The sequence below is a fragment of the Perognathus longimembris genome, chromosome 9, assembly GCF_023159225.1.
Source record: "Perognathus longimembris pacificus isolate PPM17 chromosome 9, ASM2315922v1, whole genome shotgun sequence".
NCBI classification, from domain to species: domain Eukaryota; kingdom Metazoa; phylum Chordata; class Mammalia; order Rodentia; family Heteromyidae; genus Perognathus; species Perognathus longimembris.
In genome coordinates, this window is record NC_063169.1 from 51085847 (window position 1) to 51104945 (window position 19099).

At 38.7% G+C, this 19099-nt stretch overlaps 1 protein-coding gene, 1 long non-coding RNA gene and 3 other non-coding genes across 5 annotated transcripts; all 5 read left to right on the plus strand.

The window, feature by feature from the left end:
• The first annotated feature begins 358 nt into the window (after positions 1 to 358).
• Positions 359 to 2782, plus strand: Rps12 (ribosomal protein S12). Its single transcript, XM_048354105.1, has 6 exons — positions 359 to 474; positions 584 to 634; positions 732 to 848; positions 1760 to 1862; positions 2274 to 2375; positions 2698 to 2782. Exons 2-6 carry the CDS (start codon positions 621 to 623, stop codon positions 2758 to 2760), a joined length of 399 nt encoding a protein of 132 aa, XP_048210062.1. The 5' UTR covers positions 359 to 474; positions 584 to 620; the 3' UTR covers positions 2761 to 2782.
• On the plus strand, positions 1103 to 1175 carry LOC125357848. Its single transcript, XR_007212236.1, has one exon. It is a non-coding gene; the product is annotated as a small nucleolar RNA SNORD101 (small nucleolar RNA).
• Positions 2112 to 2187, plus strand: LOC125357805. Its single transcript, XR_007212210.1, has one exon. It is a non-coding gene; the product is annotated as a small nucleolar RNA SNORD100 (small nucleolar RNA).
• Positions 2480 to 2613, plus strand: LOC125357799. The gene has a single exon (XR_007212204.1). It is a non-coding gene; the product is annotated as a small nucleolar RNA SNORA33 (small nucleolar RNA).
• Positions 2783 to 9458: 6676 nt separating the features above from the next.
• On the plus strand, positions 9459 to 11906 carry LOC125357624. Its single transcript, XR_007212177.1, has 3 exons — positions 9459 to 9494; positions 11224 to 11366; positions 11878 to 11906. It is a non-coding gene; the product is annotated as an uncharacterized LOC125357624 (long non-coding RNA).
• The last annotated feature ends 7193 nt before the right edge of the window (positions 11907 to 19099 follow it).

Below are 19099 nucleotides of genomic sequence, written 5' to 3' on the forward strand. Positions count from 1 at the left end.
TGGACGTGATTTAGCAACGCAGGGGAGGAGCGGCCCCCCGAGAAGGTGGAGTCGAATGAGCGGAACCAATCAGAAACCGCGAGGTGTCGCGGAAAGGGTTAAGAACGTCGCGAGGGGTTGACTGGGTAGAACCTCGATCCATAAAGTTTGGTTCTTCTCGCGCTCCGTAGAGCACGCTCTAGGGGGCCTTCACAGACTACGCCCCCGGCCGGGAAGACGTCGTGAAGCTGTTCGTGTCGTGCCTGTTTGCGCTCACTAAAACCCGCCCTAAGGCGACGACGGACTTTCGCGTCCGAACCCATTCAAACCGGAAACAGAAATTTCTCAGGACCCGGCACTGAGATAGCCAACCTCTTCCGTGGGAGGTAATGCACATGCGTGCAGGGGTCCTGAGGGTCCCTTAAATATCGCCAGGCGGACGCGGGCGGCCTCTTTCCCTGCCGCCGCCAAGCCGCGCGGAGGCGGAGGCTCGGGGTGAGTGAATGGCGGCCAGGGCTGCTCATACTGTGTGGGGTGCCGTGACTTAGGTTTTCAGCATATGGTCAGTCTCAGTGTTGATTTGTTTCCCTTTTTGTCTTTGCAGTGCGCTCAAGATTCGGCTTCACCCGTAATCCACCGCCATGGCCGAGGAAGGGTGAGCCGCGGGCCGGGCCGGGGCGGGACACAGTGGCTCTGGGCCGCACATGGGTGTTGGGGGAACCCCTGACTGACGGTCTGACTTGGCGTTTCAGCATTGCTGCTGGAGGTGTAATGGACGTTAATACAGCTTTACAAGAGGTGCTGAAGACCGCCCTCATCCACGACGGCCTAGCACGTGGAATCCGCGAAGCTGCCAAAGCCTTAGACAAGTACGTGTATCAGTCTCAATACTGTGGGTTGTTGCAGCCCGAACAAAACTGCAGCCAAGGGAAGAAAGCGTGAAGTTCATGATGTTAGCACAAGAGTTCTGAATGGCATCCGTTCACCCGGAAACCTAGGAAAAGGTACCAGAACTCAGATCTCTATGACCCACTTTGAGTAATGTGAGTTGCTGTAGAGTAACGTGGGTTGTCGTTCGGCATGGGGATTGGCAGTTGATTCATAGTCAGAGTACAACTACAGCGTTTGAATGATGATTTGAATTGTCGGATACCCCTTCACCTTTTTCATAGGTGAAAAACAACAGTCTGACAAACCTGTAGTGTTACGTTGCCTGGAGGGTAGATGTGGATTCTCATTTCACTTACCGCGAGGGTTTAAGTTGATGTAGAATCATTTGAGTTTCCTAAGAAAATTTGCTTCACTGTAAAGGTTCAGTCTGTTTCTACTGTTAGTGGGGGCAGATTATATGGATGGCAGAAGTACATACTTTTTAACTCAGTGCTTCAACTGAGTTTGCAATATAAGGGCTTCAATGTTGGGTCAGTTCCCTGCTGTGAACTGGCCAGAAAGTGCCAGAGAAATAGTGTGTAGTTCCGGTCCTGGTAGTAATGTGTTGTACATTACTGCTTAGCAGTAAACATAGAAACATCTTGGAATGTGTAAGAAAGTCAATGATTTGCTAGGACACCGAATTGTACGTTTTCTATACAGGAAATAGAGATTTGGCACTAAATCATTGCAGATAATGTTCATTCTAGTGGACTTGGGTTTCTATAACTATGTTACCTAAGTAGATGCTTATATTTTACCATTGTGACCAATTATGAAAAACCCTTGGTGCAAGAGTGGGTATTTAGTCCTAGAAATTTTGGCCCTATTCTTGCATTTTCTATTGCAGGCGCCAAGCACATCTGTGTGTGCTTGCATCCAACTGCAATGAGCCCATGTATGTCAAGTTGGTGGAAGCCCTTTGTGCTGAGCACCAAATCAACCTTATTAAGGTAAGTTGATTAGATTTACTTGAAGGGTTAGGAAGTGTCTAAATAGTATGCTTTAAGGTTAATGTGTACATTGAGAATGGCATTACAGTAATGCTACTATGTTACATTTCTAGTTTATAGGCAAGCACAGTTGATTTTTGTAGAATGTGCATTACTTGGGCCTTAGGTTGGTTGTGTTGATGCTAATTACCCAGTTGCATTTGACATGTAAGAGTACTAGTTATCCTAGGAAGTTTTTACTGATTTGTTGCTGTGCATGATGACAATTGGCTCCCTCTACTGAATTGTTATGAGGAAACTGCCATGTCACCCTTCTGACTACAGCTATCTGTGTGTTTTAACTTATTGTTACTACCGTGAATGTCTGCTCACTTAATTTGTTCTTTTTGTTTTTGTAAATCACCCCTACAGGTCGATGACAACAAAAAACTAGGGGAGTGGGTAGGCCTCTGCAAAATAGATCGAGAGGGAAAACCCCGTAAAGTGGTTGGTTGCAGTTGTGTCGTGGTTAAGGTAAGTCACTGTTGTAAATAATACATGCTTAACTGGCTTTTAAAGTAATAAGTGGTTTTATAATAAGCTTAAATATTTCTGCAAAGAAAAATAGACTAAAACATAAGCCAGCTAGCGTGAGTCTGCTTACCTACATGTGTACATGCAGAGATTTAGATAAAGCTGGCAATATTAATGCCATGATACGAGCCTTAAGGACAATCAAAGTCATTAAGGTCCCCTGAGGATGGCTACAAATTTAAGTGTAAGACCTCAGTAGTTTGCTAAGAATTGAAATGAACCTTCAAAATATTAATTGCATGTGCCTTTTTCTTTTTTGAAGGACTATGGCAAAGAGTCTCAGGCCAAGGATGTCATCGAAGAGTACTTCAAATGCAAGAAATGAACAAATAAATTTAAAAAGTTGACTTTCTGTCTCTGATTCATTATTTGTGGCAGTAAAAAGTAATCTGGAGAAAAGTAATTGATTAACTGAAATTAAGAACTAATTCTTAGCTTCTAAATGCTTAAAGCTTTATCCTATAAATTAACTGTCCATTGGAAGTATGGGTAAAATGAGATATCTGCCTTAAGGTGTTGAATTTGCAGAATTTGGAATGTCCTAAAATCTAGTAGTCTGTGATACATAATGGGTGTGGGCACAGATTGGCATGGGCTGATTTCTAGTTTTTTGTGGGTTTTTTTGTTTTTGTTTTTGCTTCTGAATACTCTTCCATGCTAGGTGACATTGGATGAGTTTGTTGGTTTTGTGTTGGTCAGCTATGGAGCCTGGGTGCTGTCCCTCTAGCACTTGGAACCACAGTGCCACTTAGCCTAGGAACCATGATGAAGAGTAGTAGTTATGAGCAGTACTTTCCAAACTTGGAATCATTTAGCCATAGAAAGTTCAGGGGTGTTTAGAGCTACTGTATATTTAAAGCCACCTTTTCAGTATCTTCAGGATGTACATTTTTCTTTATACCAGTACTGGCATACTGGCCCTGGAACTCTTCAGGGCCTTGTGCTTTTTTTTAATCCTTTAAGGCTGGCACTACCAACGTGGCCACTTTTTGCCTAAGCTGGCTTTGAGCCAAGATGCTCAGGTCTTTCGCCTGTGTATTTAGGATTACAGCCTAGAGCCATGACTTCTGCTAGTACTGAAGAGCATACTTTTAAAAAGATGTAGTTAACGGAGAAAAATGGGGCCAGAGGTTTCATTCATCATAGGATAAGGTAAGTAGCTGAAATCTTCACTATTAAATGTCTTAGGTTTTTAAATTTCAAACTACATTTCTGGAAGAGAAGCTTAAGTGGTAACTTGTGACAATAGTGAAGAGACATGGTGAGTTACAGGGGTGTTTCTGGAATGTTTCCTTGCACCTGGGATGGACAAGTCCTCTTAGAATCTAAAAACCTTAATATGGCTGATGAAGGTACTGGGTATGTGGCACAAAAACGTGCAAAGTGCAGAAGTAACCAGGCATGGTGACTAGAGGTGGATGCAGTGGTGTGTGGTTGGTACTCCCAGCTATAGGTAAAGTATAATGGTTAAGATTGGTGAGATAGTCTTACATAGGTAGAACCACAGTCCAGGCTAGCCTAGGGGTAAAGATGCTTTCATCTCAGGTAAAGGGGTTAGAGGTGGTTCTCGAGTGAAGAGTGCCTGCTCAATAATGCTGAGTGATGTTTGTCTTAAGACCTAGTACCAACAAAGTTGAGGACTAGCAAAAAGCTTTTTCCGTACATGTGGCTTACAGTCTGTAGTACTAGCACTTGTAGATTGGAACTGTTTTCATAAGATGTTTCAGCTAAGTTCTACATTTTGATACACTTAACATTGCATTACAACCTGTAGTTTGCTTGGAAAAATTTGGAAGAAGCTATATTACTTTGGTAGTTTTTAAAATTCCCTTTAAGTGAATCATTTTTTTTGTTTGTTTTTTTGGCCAGTCCTGGGCCTTGGACTCAGGGCCTGAGCACTGTCCCTGGCTTCTTCCCGCTCAAAGCTAGCACTCTGCCACTTGAGTCACAGCGCCGCTTCTGGCCGTTTTCTGTATATGTGGTGCTGGGGAATCGAACCTAGGGCCTCGTGTATCCGAGGCAGGCACTCTTGCCACTAGGCTGTATCCCCCAGCCCTAAGTGAATCCTCTTTTAAGGGCACTTTTCATTTGTTCAATGACCATCATTGCTAATTTGGTTTCCTCAATGCCTTGGTTTTTAGAAGAGTGTAGAAGAGTGTACGGGGCACTAGCCCTGTGGCCTTGCCAATCATGCAATGCTATTTTCACCTTTTGATGATAAAAGGAAAATTTTAAGCCATTGATAATTTGAGTCTTTAAGAGAACACCTTCATTAGACCAATTGCTAATGAAGGAATAGGAATTCTAAGTATATGCATCACAGATATTAGTACTTTTATTGTTTGAAGGAGAAGGATGAAGTAGAATATTGCTTGACTATTATGGTGCTGTAATCTGTGGGAGGGCATTTGTCCAAGCTAACGTTAATATAATATCAGGGTTTGAGCATGGCCCACTTGGCTTGCTTGGCTGATATTCTTAACACTTGAGCTACATCTTCATCCAAGCTTCTGGTTGGTTTTGGAGATGTGGTCTAATAGGCTTTTCTTCCCTGGCTGTCTTCATATTGTGATACTGAGTAGGATTACAAGTAAACTCACTGGGGAGTTTGAATCCAGGGCCTGGCATTGTCCCTGAACTTTTTCACTCAAGGCTAGTATTCTCCCACTTGAGTCACAGCTCCACTTCTGGCTTTTTGGAGGTTAGAGATAAGAGTGATGGACTTTCCATCTGGTCTGTCTTTGAACCTTGATCCACAGGTTTCAGCATCTTGAGTAGCTGAGTTTACAGGAATAAACCAGGCATGGTTGCGAATATTCTTAAAGCAGCATCAAAATGTTCATCAGGATAGCATTTTGAAAAAAAAAAAAGGTGAAGCAATATAAAGTGCATGCAATAGTGAAGAGATGTTGGAAAAACAAGAATCAGGTTAACACTGGGTTCTGAAAAGGTGGGTATGTTTATTTTTCTTTTCAACATGTGTTTTTATCCTAAGAAAATGGGTGTTTTTGAGACAGGGTCTTTCTAGATAGCCAGTCAGCCTTGAAGTTCAAGGTGTATACCATGCCTGATTAAAAACTTTAATTAAACAATGCTGCAGTACATTTGCAGAGTTAAACTTACATGGATACAATTTCTCCCTTACATTTTGTGCACCATGTTCTACCTTTTCAGTACAATTACACGTTTACAAAACATACAGTGCTTAAAAAGAATTCAATGCCAGATGTGGTTCAGGCCTGGAATCCCAGCTATTCTCAGGAGGCAGAGATGGAAGTTCAAGGCCAATGGGGATCAAGTTAGCTAGACCCTATGTAGGAACCAAAACACAACACAAATGGCTGACACGAGGCTCAACATTGCTTATGTAGCATGTGTAAGACCCTAGGTTTAGTCCACAGTACTACTAAACAGCCTAAATTCATACAAAGAAGGGAAGGGGAAATAAAAGTAAAAATGTGTGTATGTGTGTATGTGTCTCCAACAGAGGGCAGCATGACACAAAGATAAAATGAAGTACTAACCAAAAGTTCTTCCTAGAGCCTTCACCTTTGAAGATTTCAGGAATTTTAGCAGTAGGATGAGAGGATACAGGACACTGTTGCACTTCAGTTTGCTAGTTTTGGTTGCATTTGTTTTAAACAAATGGCATTATCATTTTACTCAGTTTAAGAAAAACCTAAAAAATACTGCTACCTTGAAATAGACTTAAGGGTCAAGGCTATGTTTTACTGGTAGGAAGCTTGCCTACAAGACCCTAGATTCTGTCCCAACACTGTCAAACAATAACAACAAAAAGTCTATAATTAGTATTGCCAGTAAATCATTCAAATTTAAAGGACATTGGCACTTTCTCATTTGTATAATGTTGCCTATTTTAATTAGCTGTATTTTAAAGTAGGTTAGCAATATTTTATAAATAAAATGATCTTAGCATCAATTAGAGTTTAAGAAACCACTGATGGACTTTGTTTGCTTTTTATGTTTCTTCAACGTTTATAAATTTTGATCAGTTGTTCTGTAGGCATGGCTCAGTGGTAGAGGTCACACTAATTCAGCCACAGAACAAAACCAGTTTTGCTGAATTCAATATATCTATATGAAATACAAATCAGAGATTACAATAATGTAAATGGTTGGCTTTCAATGAATACCCAAGCCACAACTTCAGCATGTACTTCCTTCTTAATAATAATTAAAAAAAATCCTTTGTCTTTTAAAATTTGTATTTAGGTAGGGTTTGGTGCTTTTTCTCTGGGCCAGCTTGGAACAGTGGTCCTCCTGTCTCTGCCTTTCCTGTAATGGGGATTAGTGGCAGTAGCACTGCTAGTGGCAGTGTTTGTCTTCAAGAAGCAAGGGTGTTAGCAATTTATTCCAGGGCTGCTGGTTTTATTCCAGATTGAATGGTTTAGCCTTTATTTATTGCAAAACCCACTGTCCATAGATGCTGAAGTCAGTAGAGAGTGGCATTTTGTTTGGCATGTGCTTTGGAAGCCAAACAGCTCATATTACTACAGTCATGTGTTTTTATTTTTATTTTTGTGGTGATGATCAGGCCATGTGCTAGGCAAGGGCTCTGTCACTAAGCTAGCTACATTCCTGGTCCCACTGCAGTTATTTCACATATAAGCAGGAAATGGATTTTGATTTGTAATAGTGGATTGTCCTTTTTATTTTTTTAGTTTCTTTTTTCCTTTCATTGTATTGAGGTTATGTCTGAAGATACCTGAACAACGTTTAAGCAAAGACCCATTATTGGAAATGGGCATTATTTAGGGAAATGGAAATGTGCAAGGGTTGTATTTCCACAATGCAGTTTCATAGAAGTATTGAATGTTGTTGCTATTATCTCTGGAATAGTGTTTAGGATAGCAAGTGTTCCAGTATATTTTGTTTGGTGAGTTTACAAGTTTATTTCTTTCATTGTGGGTAGCATTTACACTAAGGCTTAAATCCCCAGCGTGTGTGTGTGTGTGTGTGTGTGTGTGTGTGTGTGTGTGTGTCTGTCTGTCTGTCTGTCTGTCTGTCCTAGACCTTAAACTCAGGGCCTGTACTGTCCCTTCAGTTTTTGTGCTTGAGGCTAGTGTTCTACCACTTGAGCCTCCACTTCCAGGTTTTGGTGGTTAATTGGATGTTAGGGTTACACAAACTTTCCTACTGGGGACTGGCTGTGAACTGTGATCCTCACATCTTAGCTTCCTGGGTTGCTAGGATTATAGGCGTGAGCCACTGGCACCTAGCCCCAGCCTTTTTTTGAACCTTACTTTCTCACGTTTTCTCTTGGCAACAAAAGTGAATCAGGTTGCGCCTCTTTCAAACTTGCATGGTGCCAAGCTGTCTCAACTTCCCTTTTCTCCAACTTTACCCTAGGGATCAGGGCAGAGAAACATATCCTATCGCAATATGAGTTACATGGCTCTGAAAGTCTGAAAAAAATAATTTTTAAAAGCCATTTTGAGACCTGGGAATAGTAAAAAGCATGTGAATTCAGGGAAACTATTTTTACACTGCAATAATTTCTTTTTGAAGCCTATTTATTGAGACATATGCCAACAACACAAGATTGTACAGTGATGTGATTTAAACATTACACAAATGTAGTATTTGTCTTTTTATTTTCCTTCTCTCAAGTCAACCAACCCCTCGCTAAAATTTACAAATGGATATAAAAACCCAGTTAGTACCTGGTTGGCTTGTTAGGGAAATATAGAGTGAAAGGGCTGTGGTAGTTCACAGTGCTGCCATCAAGTTAAAAGGAGCAAAATGCACATAAAAATAAACAAATATGATATTCACAAGGGTAAAGTAAAATATTAACATACAGAATGGTACAAATTAAGGCCCTGTCTTCTCTTTTAGATTTGATGTTGGATAAACTTGGTAAATTCCAGTGTCAGCAGAGGTTTTGCTAAATGGGTATATGTTGTGTATCTCTGGGAGTACTTACCACTCTTGGATTATTAGGAATCACAGTTATGCTATTATTCCAGAAAGAAATACACATATATTTTTAAATAAAAAATTAAAGACCTTTCTAACTCTCTCCACAAGCTACATGTTAAAATATAATCATCCGTTCAAAGTACTTTATTCCAAATTTCTGTCATGTAGTGTGACTAGAACACTGTACTTAAATGGTAGTGATAACATGAAAACCCTAATGTATAAAAGCACAATTCAGAGCTGGGTGTAAAGAGAAAATGATATGAATTAAATCTTTTAGATTTTTAAATAACTTGGCCTGGGCATAAGGGACTGACTTATTCCTGCCTTTATTGCTGTCCAGTGCTGCCTTGCGAAGCTGGTTATCATTCAGTGTATCTTGGGCTCTCTTGCATGCTGCCATCTGGCTTGGGTATGCTGGGTGACAACACGGAACAGATAACAGTGAAGCTAGCATTCAATCACAGCTTGAAACTGTTCAAGTGGGTTGTAGTAAAAATCCAACAGGTAATAAGTGGGACATTTTGAAAAGGTGTGTAATGATTACAACTACTGCTTCTCTGTCTTAGCAATGGTCAACAGGATTTTGTATGAACTGGATACTAGCCTGACCAATGAATGCACTATCCACTACCATAATGACAATTTTAAACTACTTAAGATCTATTTTAGTGAATGAATGTAACATTTTTTTTAAAGCAAGCAATATTCCTGTAAGGGAGAAAAGAGGCAGAGAGAAAAAGGCAGAAGGATGGAGGAGCAAAGAATGTGTGTGTATGGTGGATTGGTATCAGGGAAGGAAAGTGGCAAGAAGAAAGAGAAGAGAGAAGTGCTCAGGTTACTATAAATTAGCCTGTGTGTGTGTATGTGTGTGAGTGTGTGCATACTCATGCCAGTCCTGGGACTTGAAATCAGGGCCTAGGTACTGTCACTGAGGATTTTTTTCCCTCCAGGCTAGCACTCTACCACTGGAGCTCCACTTCTGGCTGTTTTGGAGTTTACTAGAGATAAGAATTTCATGGACTTTCCTGCTTAAGCTGACCTTGAACCATGATTATTTGATCTCAGCTTCCCGAGTTCCTGGGATTACAGGCATGAGATACCAGTAACCAGCAGGTTATTTATTTATTTATTTTTGTCAGTCATAGGGCTTGAGCTCAGGGCTTAGGCACTGTCCTTGAGCTCTTTTTGCTCAAGTCCAGCACTCTACCACTTGAGCTACAGTGCCATTTCTGGCTTTTTCTGTATATGTGGTACGGAGAAATTGAACCCAGAGCATCGTGCATGCTAGGCAAGCACTCTACCACTAGGCCAAACTCCCGGCCCCAGAATGTTATTCTAAATCAGTATAAAAGTGTTCTTTTCTTTTTACTCCACAGACTTTTTTCTTAGGTTAAAAAACATGCCAGCATTCACCTTTGATTTTAGAAGGTCACCAGTCACTTAATATTATAAACCATTAGTTGAAAATAAGTATAAATAAATTAATATTATCTGTCCAATTCTATTTTTATTTTATCTGGTGAACTTCATTAGTTGTTTTTCCTGGTGATTACAATATATACTGAAATGGCATTTTATTTTTATGTTTTTGTCCCTCAGTTCTTTGCTCAAGGCTAGTACTCTACCACTGTGAGCCACAGCTTCCTGGTAGTTAATTGGAGATAGTGTCAGGGACTTTCCTGCCCAGGCTAGCTTTGAACTATGGTCCTAAGACTTCAGCCTCCTGTAGCTAGGATTACAGGTGTGAGCCACCAGCATTTGGCTTGAAATGGCATTTTATCAAAGTGAAAAGTGCTTATAATAATCCCCAGTCCACAGACTTGTAGTTTCTGTGCTAAAAAGTTGTGTGTGTGTGTGTGTGTGTGTATTATATTGAACCTCATAAATATTCACAGTTTGTCAAGTAAATTTAAAAAGCATTCAAGGAAAACCAAGCATTTAAGAAAAACAGTTCATTTGATATGTGATTGCTTTACCTAAGTTGGAAAACAGCCAAAAAATTTCAAACAACATATAACTAAAACAAGCCCGTGAAGTTGGGAAATCCTGTGAACTATCATTTTAACCTGTTTTGTGATTCTGGAATTGTATGATTTTTTGTTTGTTTGCTGCTATATTCTTTTTTTTTTTGCCAGTCCTGGGGCTTGGACTCAGGGCCTGAGCACTGTCCCTGGCTTCCTTTTGCTCAAGGCTAGCACTCTGCCACTTGAGCCACAGCGCCACTTCTGGCCATTTTCTGTATATGTGGTGCTGGGGAATCGAACCCAGGGCCTCGTGTATACGAGGCAGGCACTCTTGCCATTAGGCCATATCCCCAGCCTATATTCTTTGATAAGACTGAAGTAATGGTATCAAAAAGGAAATGTCTTTTACTTATTTTGCCATGTGAGGAACTCCTACATTGCTTCACGTTTGATTTTAGTGCTTTGAAGAAAGTATGAAGAAGCTACTCATGTTGTCCTGGCTTTATTTAAGACTAATCACTGTATGATAATAAAAGCATATATAATATGATTCTAATCATGTGATTTATACTCACTTTTCAAAGTTAGTTTATTGGTGAATGGTCCACAATTCAAGCAGTTAAAGTAAAATATTTATGCTATGTTTCAAAATGATACATGATATTCTTTAATACTGTCATCTAAAGCAAGTATAAGTAGCAAATTTGGTTCATTATTTTCCTGAGAATTGCCATCTTGCTTTCATTATTGGTTGTGTTATTTCTAGAAATAATTATATGACCTTTTTCATTCATATGTTTCTGGAGATGTTCTCTATTGTCTAGAATGAACTTAGGCCTAATATGACAACATTTTCTCATTATGTATTCTATCTGCAGTTACAATCAGTCTTTTAGAAGGATGAGGCTTTAGTAGTAAAAAAATCTAGATGGGAAAAAATGATAGGAATTGATTCAATTAATTTTCACTAGAGACGATAGAGCCCCAAATCCCAGGAGAGATGTCAAGAAGCCTGGAAACAGTGAGTAAACTGATTATAGTATTTGTTATTTTATTGAAAATTATAATATTATGTTTCATAAGCTGATTGTATGTATGTTGATTAAAAATACCATGAATGAGCCCTGCAAATAAGCTAATAATTAGTTGGGTTTTCACAAAAGGTAGGCACAGATTTGAAAGAATGCTTATACAAAAGGTAAGTGTTGAAACACAGTCTTTCCTGAGCCATCCATTTGCAATACTATGTCTGTTGAAGTTTGCTGGGCCTTACTTAGTGATGTTATCCAGATCACAGCAGGGGTTTGGAGCAGTGAAATCTCCAGAACAGAGGTCCACAACAGATAGCCAATCAGACATTTAAAGAAGTCAGGGAAGCTGTCCAGAAAAGAGTGATTTGAATAAAACTCTTGTGAATAGTTGAAAAATTACTATTTTTTGTATCTGCTTTGTTTGGTAAAATAAGTCACTGATTTCTACTTTTGCAGTTGTTAGATTTTCCTTGATCTTAAGTTTTACGTCAGTGTTTATAGATTTGGAATTGTTAAAGAGAAAAACATTTCTTAAAAATATCTTAATCTTATGAATCAATATAAATAATGATTATGTTAAAACCTTTTTGTGCTCAGCCTGGGTCCTGAGCTCAGGGCTTGGGCACTGTCTCTGAACGTCTTTGATCAAGGCTGGTACTTTACCACTTGAGCCAGAGCTCCACTTCCAGCTATTTTGGTACTTGACTGGAGACAAGAGTCTTGAAGAGTTTCCTGCTGGGTTGTCTTTGAATAAGAATATCATATCTCAGCCTCCCGAGTGGTAAGATTATAGGCATTAGCCATCAGTCTATGTATGATTATAATTTTTAATACTTTATGTTTGTAGGTGATTGCAATTTTAATAATACCAAAAACATTCAAAAACTCAAATCTACTGATTTAATATTCCAATAAACCACACATTCTCTCCAATAATTACAATTAAAAGTATAAAATCTAGGGCCAGGAATGTGGCCTAGTGGTAGAGTGCTTATAGCATGCATGAAGCATTGGGTCCGATTCCTTAGTACCACATAAACAGAAAAAGCCAGAAGTGGCACTGTGGCTCAAGTGGTATAGAGCAAAAGAAGCTCAGAGACAGTGTCTAGGCCCTATCCTGAGTTCAAGCCCTAGGACTTGCAAAAATATACAAAATTTAGAATAAAACTCTTGTAGCACTGTCATTTTGGAAAAAAAAAAGTTTTTAAATTTTTTCATTCCACCTAGGGGGTAATTTCATTGCATTGTATATAGTGAACAGAAGATGGCAGCATTTCTTCAGCAGTTCAAGAAAGGCTCACATGAATCCTTTCTAAAATGGGAAGGTTGGGAGCTGACTGAAAGTAGAGTTATAGCAGCAGGTGCTATCATGTGCACAGGACATAGGAATGCATGCTTCCTACATAAGAAACAAATGTGAAGTAAAACTGTTCAATCTTTCTGAATGCTGCAGATTTTTATGCATATTTTCTGGTGTAATAGCTCCTTCTCTGTAAAAACAAAATTGGTCAGATGTTGAAACTTTAATGGGCTTTAGAAAACCAAGAAGGCTTGGTTTTTTAGAACTCTGGGATTGTTAGTGAATGTGTGTTTGTGTGTGTGTGTGTGTGTGTGTGTGTGTGTGTGTGTGTGTGTAGCAGTAGTAGTAATTGTTTTTAGAATAATAGACACCCAGTTTCAAATTTTAAGGAGCTATTAATACTAGTACATGAGAAACTTAGATTGCAGGTCAGCAGAAACACATTAGGAACACAAATCATTGATATATGCTTGTTAAAGTTATTAGTGACAGAGAAAAATGACGGATTGGTAAATCCATGGGCCTTGAGGCCCCTTTTAGAGTTCAATTTTGAACCTTTCCTTGAGAGACAACATCTAAGGAACATAGATCTGGAATATGTTTTCCTGAACCACCTTTCAGTATAGCTGTAATAAATTTAAATATGTCTTACTTGTAAGGCGTTTGTAATCCATCTTAGCTTCCTTTGTTAAGCTGAACTAGTCCCTGAAAGAATACCTGGAAAATAAAAGTTTACTAACTACACAAAACAGAAGAATAAAGGTCTTAACAGAAGTTTTCTGGATGCCTACCTATGTTATATACTTCTCATAACTAATAAAGAAACAAAGAATTGTTTTTAATTGGAGAGCTTCATTCTAACTTTTATCTTTATTTTAAATTCTATATTCTTAGAAGATTTGTTTAGATATTTAGATATAATTTCCCTAAACATTACCTTTAAACTATGGGTTTCTGTTGACAATTTTAATTAACCTTTGAGTTTTAATGTTTTCAGGTCTGCAGAAAATTTACTTCAGGCAATAATGGATTTTGAAATGCTGTTTTGAGAAAATTACCCTTCGGTAGCGGCATATATTTGGCTGTGTGTACTAAATAGAGCACTTAATTAATATGCTAAATCTTTTTCCATTAAAACCTGAGGCTTTTGAATGCATAAATATAGCTTTTATGAGTTTGCCAGAGTCTCAAAGGTGAACCTGAAATTTAGTCTACCACTTGGTAGTATATATCACTGACAGGATTACTATAACAGAAGTAATGAGTTGAGTGTGAGTATGAATAAATGAAATTTATAGATGTTTAATCATAATGCAGTCTGCAGTTTATTCTGGGGTCCACAAATAGTGGGGAGGGCATATCTAATCTTAAAACCTATTTTGATTTTCTTTTTAAATATGCTGGGTATCTCCATAACGGTGAACAAAGACAATACTGACATTTTCATTTATTTGCTTTACTAAGGTCTTTAAAATGGAATATTTGACAGAGATTCTTAATATATTTCTTGGCCACCTACTGGGCATCAGATTGGTTGGTAAAGGTTCTTATACTGGTCTATCAGTCCATATGAAAAGTGAAAACTTGGGGAGGAGAATGCAACGACTTTAAAAATAAAAGTATGATTGAGTGCTGGCCGCTCCCCACTGTAAACCTAGCTACTCCGGAAACTAAAATCTGAGGATCCTGGTTCGAAGCCAGCCTAGGTCAAGTACATGAGACTTTCATCTCTGATTACTTAATAAAATGCCAGCGATGGAGGTGGGCTCAAGTGGTAGAACACCAGTCTTGAACGGAAAAGCTAGGGGGCAGAGCCCAGGCCCCGAGCCCAAGTCTCATACTAGTACAACAAATAAAAATAAATAGTGTAGATATATATGTGGGTATGTGTGTGTTTGTACACATACACACAGATGCAAATATACAAGTAGTATACATACATATATGCCTACCTCCCTACATTTTTCTCTATCTGTGCACTGATAATCAGGGGAGATTGGTTGGAAATCCTGGCTTTCCCATTTAGTATTTGGGAGACAACAGAGAAATAATTTATATATAAAACTCAATTATTTTTCTCTAGCATAGGAAAAATGATACTTGTTTTATCGTATTTTGTGAAGATTGACATACAGTCCATAAGGGGTGTAGTACAGTGTTTGGGACATGACTGGTAGTGTTCATTATTATGATGATATAGAATTATAACCACAGATATATGCATGTACAAATACATATACAAAAATAATACAGTTGGCGCTGGGGATATGGCCTAGTGGCAAGAGTGCTTGCCTCATATACATGAGGCTCTGGATTCAATTCCCCAGCACTACATATACAGAAAATGGCCAGAAGTGGCGCTGTGGCTCAAGTAGCAGAGTGCTAGCCTTGAGCAAAAAGAAGCCAGGGACAGTGCTCAGGCCCTGCGTCCAAGCCCCAGGACTGGCCAAAATAAATAAATAAATAAAATAAAAAATAATAATAATACAGTTGGATTATTTTTTCTTTGCAAAAAACATCAACCTATATAATAAAGATAGTTTTAAGATCTATTAAAACTCAGATATCCCCTAAGGAATACGTTATAACTTTTCGTTACACAGTACTTGAGACAATATATTTGTATAACCTTCTCAGGAAAGGTTTATAAATAACTTTCATAGTCCATGGACTTTATTAGGGCCCCAGTCCTAAGGGGTCCATAGAAGCTGGTCTAAAGATTATTTAGAAAGATTATAGAAAACTGTTCTACCCCCTGGGAGCTTGTGTCTGTTCAGATTCCTGCTCTTGGTTTCAGCTCTCCACTGTGGGTTTGTGCTTTTGGAGATAACATGCTCATTAAGAGCATTTCTTGTGACCATTTAGAGCTGTTGGTGCTCTTGAACAGCATTTTTCAAACAGAAAATTCAGTTTTTTTCACTATTTGGATACCCAGTACTTATTGTAATATTTTACATTTTATTTCTTGAAATTTTCTTTGTTACTTAGGAAATAAAGTGAGGAGATACTTTACTTAAATATTTCCAGTCTAGGTCTGTGGCCTTCATTTTCTGAGCAATGAGGTTGGAGAGTAGAGTTCTTTGTTCTTGTTCTTCCTTCCCTGCATTTTCTTATCCTTTCTAGGTCCTCATTTGTCCATTCCACATTAACCTATAGATTGCAAATTTCATTAAGAATTTCTTTGAAGTAGTGAACATTCTTTCTTAGCTTTTTGTTTTGAAATTATTATCTTCAGTTGTACAAGGTTTCAATTTAACATGTTCATTTATGTGTGCATTGCATCTTAATTTGACTCACCCTTTCCATCACTCCCCTCCATTTAGCCCTTCCACCACCTACCTTATCAAAGACTCTAAGGAGAGGATTCTCTGCCTTTTCCATAGCTCAGAAAATGTGTTGTTTGTTTTTCTTTTTTGTGTGCCAGTACTGGGGCTTGAACTCAAGGCTTCATGATTTATCTTGGCTTTGTCACTCAAGGCTTGTTTCCTACTACTTGTGCCCTACCTCTACTCCGGCTTTTTGCTGGTTAGTTGGAGATAAGAATCTTACGGGGTTTTTTTCTGCTGGGGCTGACTTTGGACCTCGGTGAGTAGATCTCAACCTCTTGAGTAGTTAGGATTATAGGCATGAGCTACCAGTACCCAACTAATGTTTTGTTCAAAAGAGGCTTAAAAATCCCTCATTTGTAATATTTAGAATGTGCCTATAAATGTACAAGTAATCCCAATGGATAGCAAAAGATAAAAAATTATACCTGGACATGATTAATTAAACAAAGTGCTAAACATTCACAAGTGAGATCAAAAGAAGATATTCTTAGGAGGGCATCACAAGGGCTTAACAGATATGTGTATATGAGCATATAACATGATGCATATCGAAATGAACTCCAAGAAATAGAAACTAATGGTTTAAAGATTATATTGTTTGTTATTCTTTTTTAATTTCCATTTTCTTTGGTTTATTCCCTTTTGTTGCTGTTTGTGATCTCTGTACCCTTTGCTTGTGTATAAGTTTATTTGATTTGGGGATGGAAAGGAGAAGCACAAGTGGTAGGACAAAGAGTGAACCGATTCAGGAGTGATACTTACTAGACAATTGGAAATGAACTATACAATTTGGGGATAAGAGCTGGGAGGGTAAAATCTGGGAGAAATGGAGGGAGAGGGTAACATTGTTCAAAGAGAAATGAACTCATTACCTGACTTATGTAGCTCTAACATCTTTGTATATCACCTTTACAATAAAATATTTTTTTTAAAAAAGATTTTATACCACTGTTGTAATTGTTTTCAACATGCCATGTGAACTTGTACTTTTTTTCTCTCTTTTTCCTTGTCTATTTGTCTGATTGGTTTGTTTATTTTTGTTTCTCTTGTACTCCCTTCCTGTGGCTGTACCCTCGCTACCACTGTATCACATCTAAGTACCCTGGATATTGTTTATATGGGTATTAGAACCAGGGAAGGGAGAGGGAATACTAAAATTGAGAGACAAAGAACAAAAAGATAAACCATTCAGAAAGCAACACTTACAAAACCATTTGGTGTAAACCAACTGCACAACTCTTGGGGGAAGAGGGGAAGGGGATAGGGGAGGGGGGAAATGAGGTAGGAGGTAACAAGTAGAACAAGAAATGTATTCACTGCCTTTCATATGAATCTGTAACCCCTCTGTATCACACTTTGACAATAAAGAAAAAAATCCTTAAAAAAAAAAGATGATGTTAAGTTGGTTGCTTGTGTCAAGCCTGTAGTCCTAGTTACTTAGAAGGCTGAGATCTAAAGATCATGTTTGAAGCCAGGCAGGCAGAAAAGTCTACTCTATCTCTAATTTATTGGCAAAACAGCTATACCAGTGTGTAGCTCAAGTGGTAGCATTCTAAACATGATTGAAAAAGCTAAGCATGAGCATCTGAGTTCAAGCTCTGGTACACACACACACACACACACACACACACACACACACGAGAATGTTAATAACTATTGTCACATTTCATGTGTAGGGGATTTCCAGATATGATTTGCACTGCTAAACATAATTAGGCTAAAATGGGGCTTTTGATTCTGGAAAGATGATAATTGAACAATGGGACGGGGACTGTGAGTAGTACTGATTGACAACATAGTCTTTTTCTTATTGCAAATTATTTAATTCATAGAAGAATGAACTAAAACAGCAACAAAGCTGTTGCAAAGCTGCTTTGCATATTGACTAGATAGCACATCCTTCCAAGGGTTGATCTAGACTATAAAGAAAAAGTTTTGGCTGGTGTGTCATCAAGGTGTAAAAATAATTAAGGGAACCTGAATTTGGGTATATATCTGATAACTCTAAGACTGTTAGCTACTGTTTCTTTCTTTTTCTTTTTTTTTTTTTGGCCAGTCCTGGGCCTTGAATTCAGGGCCTGAGCACTGTCCCTGGCTTCTTTTTGCTCAAGGCTAGCACTCTGCCACCTGAGCCACAGCGCCACTTCTGGCCGTTTTCTGTATATGTGGTGCTGGGGAATTGAACCCAGGGCCTCATGTATATGAGGCAAGCTCTCTTGCCACTAGGCCATATTCCCAGCCCAAGTACTGTTTCTTGGGATGTCTGCCAAGACTGAATCACTGTGCTGACTGGCAGGACCTTACCATGGTCAGTAGGGCAAATAGTTCCCCTCTTAGGACCTATTAGGAATAGACTGTAGCATAATCTTAATTTTATAATTAGTTTGTCTTTGCCTTCTTCTACTAAAATGTAATTTTCATTTTTACAGAGAAGTAGTCAAAGACTTCCTGAAAAAAAAGAATCTGGATCTGAAATATTAAAGAGGGAGAAGAAAAGTTCAGTAGGTTGAGAGAATATAAGGTTCAGGCAATGAAAAATACATCATGCCTGTGAAAATCATGAACACGATGCACACAAGGGACTAATGAAAGCCCTGCTACCTCACCCTAGACTCTTCTGTGACAGATTACATCAAGGCCACCAAGCTTTCCCGTGCTCAGCTCACCACACTCATGATTAGAAAGTAATAGAATGGAATCACCTGAACTTAAAATTTCTAGGGAGAGACTTTGATAGGCTCTCTTCAGTAGGAGACTAATTAGAGAAGTACAGTATTCCAGGTCTAGTTACAGTAACTTCATCTCTAGCTCAATCCCTGTGGCCATGGAGGTGAGATCTATGGAAAAATAGCAGCGACTACTAAAACTCCATATGAAACTAGCAGAAAGGAATATCTCTGTAAAGAAAAAGAGTCAGGGTGCTATGCTGAGCAGATAGCCATGAGGGTATGCAGTCTCAGGCCTTTCTAACCTAGTTTTCTAGGACAAGAGGGCAGCTCCAAATAGCTCCATACACAATTACATCTTTGTATTGTTGGTTGATCTTAGATTTAATCCTTTACTGTTTCCCCAAACTTTGTCTTTTTGTAAACAA